This window comes from Buceros rhinoceros, unplaced genomic scaffold (assembly GCF_000710305.1).
Source record: "Buceros rhinoceros silvestris isolate BGI_N320 unplaced genomic scaffold, ASM71030v1 scaffold30756, whole genome shotgun sequence".
Lineage (NCBI taxonomy): Eukaryota > Metazoa > Chordata > Aves > Bucerotiformes > Bucerotidae > Buceros > Buceros rhinoceros.
Window position 1 is genome coordinate 2994 of NW_010417393.1, and position 2661 is coordinate 5654.

The 2661-nt window shown below is 60.2% G+C and overlaps 1 protein-coding gene across 1 annotated transcript in view; it reads left to right on the plus strand.

Annotated features, from left to right (window-relative positions):
* Positions 1–2187, plus strand: part of LOC104495254 (septin-4-like) — a gene marked incomplete at its 3' end in the record, with an annotated part of 4448 nt that extends 2261 nt beyond the window's left edge. The window contains exons 3-8 of the mRNA XM_010138203.1: positions 184–307; positions 503–637; positions 726–843; positions 1203–1304; positions 1753–1849; positions 1992–2187. Of these exons, the coding sequence (XP_010136505.1) occupies positions 184–307; positions 503–637; positions 726–843; positions 1203–1304; positions 1753–1849; positions 1992–2187 (772 nt within the window). The remainder of the gene's footprint in view (positions 1–183; positions 308–502; positions 638–725; positions 844–1202; positions 1305–1752; positions 1850–1991) is intronic.
* Between the last annotated feature and the right edge of the window lie 474 nt (positions 2188–2661).

The following is a 2661-nucleotide window of genomic DNA, read 5'->3' on the forward strand; positions in this document are numbered from 1 at the left end:
GGGGGTCTGTGGTGTGGAGCATCATCTCTTGGCACTGGACCCCAGCGCGTGTCAGGGTTGATCCTGCAAAGCCATTCCAGCCCCCCAGGGTGGGGTGTGACACCCAGGAGATGCATTTGCCCATGTCACCTCCATTTTCTCTCGCTTGGAGTGTCACTGTCAACACGTCTCCTGCTGCTGCAGAGCGAATCACGCAGACGGTGGAGATCACCAAGCACGTGGTGGACATTGAGGAGAAGGGTGTCAAGCTGCGCCTGACCATTGTGGACACACCGGGCTTTGGTGATGCTGTCAACAACACTGAATGGTGCGACCCGTGGTGGGGTGGAGGGGTGTTTCTGAGGCCAGGCAGCACCCCTGTGGATGCCAGCGGCTCTGAGGGTGGGATGTCCATGGCTCCCCAGGATATGATGCTGAACCATGGGAAGTGTTTAGCTGGGGATCCAGGGAAAACCTGGGCATCCTACAGCGGACTCAGACAATCACCCTCCTGTCCCCACAGCTGGAAGCCAGTGGCCGACTACATCGACCAGCAGTTCGAGCAGTATTTCCGTGATGAAAGTGGCCTCAACCGGAAGAACATCCAGGACAACCGCGTCCACTGCTGCATCTACTTCATCTCGCCCTTTGGCCACGGGTACGGGCAGCCCCTGCCTATGCTGCCAGGCTGGGGGGAGCTGGGGAAGGGGCTTGGTGGGACAGTGCTCACTGGAGTCCCCCTGTAGCCTCCGGCCCCTAGACGTGGAGTTCATGAGAGCCCTGCACCAACGGGTGAACATCGTGCCTGTGCTGGCCAAGGCTGACACCCTGACCCCCTCCGAGATGGAGCGCATGAAGAACAAGGTAAGGGGAGGTTGACCCAGCCTGGAGCTGTCCCAGTGGGTCCCTGAGGATGGGGGTGCCCTGGAGGCTGAGGTCTCCTCTTGGCTGGGTTTGGTTTCTCCAGCCCCTGCCCAGGTTTTGCCATGGAGCATCCTCCATACTGACAGCACTGTAGAAGACCATGCAACCACATGGCCATCAAAGACTTGTCTCCCTGGTGCTTAGCTGGGGGATGGAATGGTGCAGAGGGGTGTCCATGACACCTAGTCTGGTGGGGGCAGGCTTTTGTGGGGTTTTGGGGGACGCCAGTGCTGTGTGGTCTTTCCCACCCCCTTTCTGAGGGCCAGAGCCCTGCCCTCAGTGGGTGTCTCTGCCTTCAGATCCGAGAGGAGATTGACCACTACGGCATCCGCATCTACCAGTTCCCTGAGTGTGACTCAGATGAGGATGAGGAGTTCAAGCTGCAGGACCAGGCACTGAAGGTGGGTGATAGAATGATAGAATGGTTTTGGGCTGGAAGGGACCTTTGAAGGTCATCTAGTCCAACCCCTCTGCAAAGGGTCGGGCTCTTCCAGCTCCATCCTTGTGGGCGCAGAGCCCCATGGCTGGTAGGACATGTCATCCCGGGGTATCCTTGGGATTCTGGGGCCACACAAGCCCTCTAGCAGCCCCAGCACGATGAGGTTAGTACATATTATACTACCTGGGCATGTCACCAAGATCCCACAGGAGCCATCTGTAGCTTGATGGGATGGGGCTGGGGTGGAGAAATCCATGCCATGTCTGCTGCCATCCCACCCGGAGTGCTCTAAGTGCTCTGTAGCTCCTGGGTGTCTTGGCAAATAGGTGCTGGATGCAGCTGAGGAGGTGTGTGTGGATGGACGTGGGCCACATGGGCAGGACCCTGCCAACCCCTGCTCTCTCTTGCAGGAGAGCATCCCCTTTGCCGTCATTGGCAGCAACACGGTTGTGGAGGCCAAAGGCCGGCGCGTCCGTGGGCGCCTCTACCCCTGGGGCATTGTGGAAGGTAACTGGGCTCTGTCGCCAGTGTCCCAGCAGCCCTGGGTGATGGGGACATCATGTGCCCATCTCCACGCTGCTCAGCCTAGGGGGGCTGAGGGGGATGACGGGGGCTGGCTGTGGCCCCCTGACCCTGCGCTCCCCTGCAGTGGAGAACCCATCCCACTGTGACTTCGTGAAGCTGCGGACGATGCTGGTGAGGACCCACATGCAGGACCTCAAGGACGTGACGCGGGAAACCCACTATGAGAACTACCGCACACAGTGCATCCAGAGCATGACCCGCATGGTGGTGAAGGAGAGGAACCGCAAGTACGGGCTGGGACTGGGGTGCCAGGACAGGAGGTACAGGGGGCATCTCCTCTCTTTGGGCTGAGCCCATCCTATTGCAAGTGGTGATCTACAGGGATTGGGGTTGTGTGCGGGTCCATGCTGGACGGTGTGGTGGGCTGGGTGAGGAAGCCTCGGTAGTGTGGTGGGATGCTCGGGTGTGGTGGGGGCCCTTCCCTTGCCTTTGGGCTGAGGCTGTTTCGGGAGGATGCTCTGGCAGTGAGGAGGACCCTGCATCCCTCCAAGGTTGGGTCTGTCTTAGGGAGAAGATGCTCCAGCAGCGAGGGGAACCCTGTGTCCCCCCAGCCTGGCTAGAGGGGGATGTTCCAGCAGTGATGGGGACCCTGTGTGCCCCCAGTTCTGGGACCAGCTGGCAGGATGGGGGGAAATGCTCCAGCACTGAAGGGGACCCTGCATCCCCCTGGGGCTGGCTGAGGGGGTGATGCTCCAGCAACAAGGTGGACCCTGTGTGTCCCCTGGGTTGGGTCT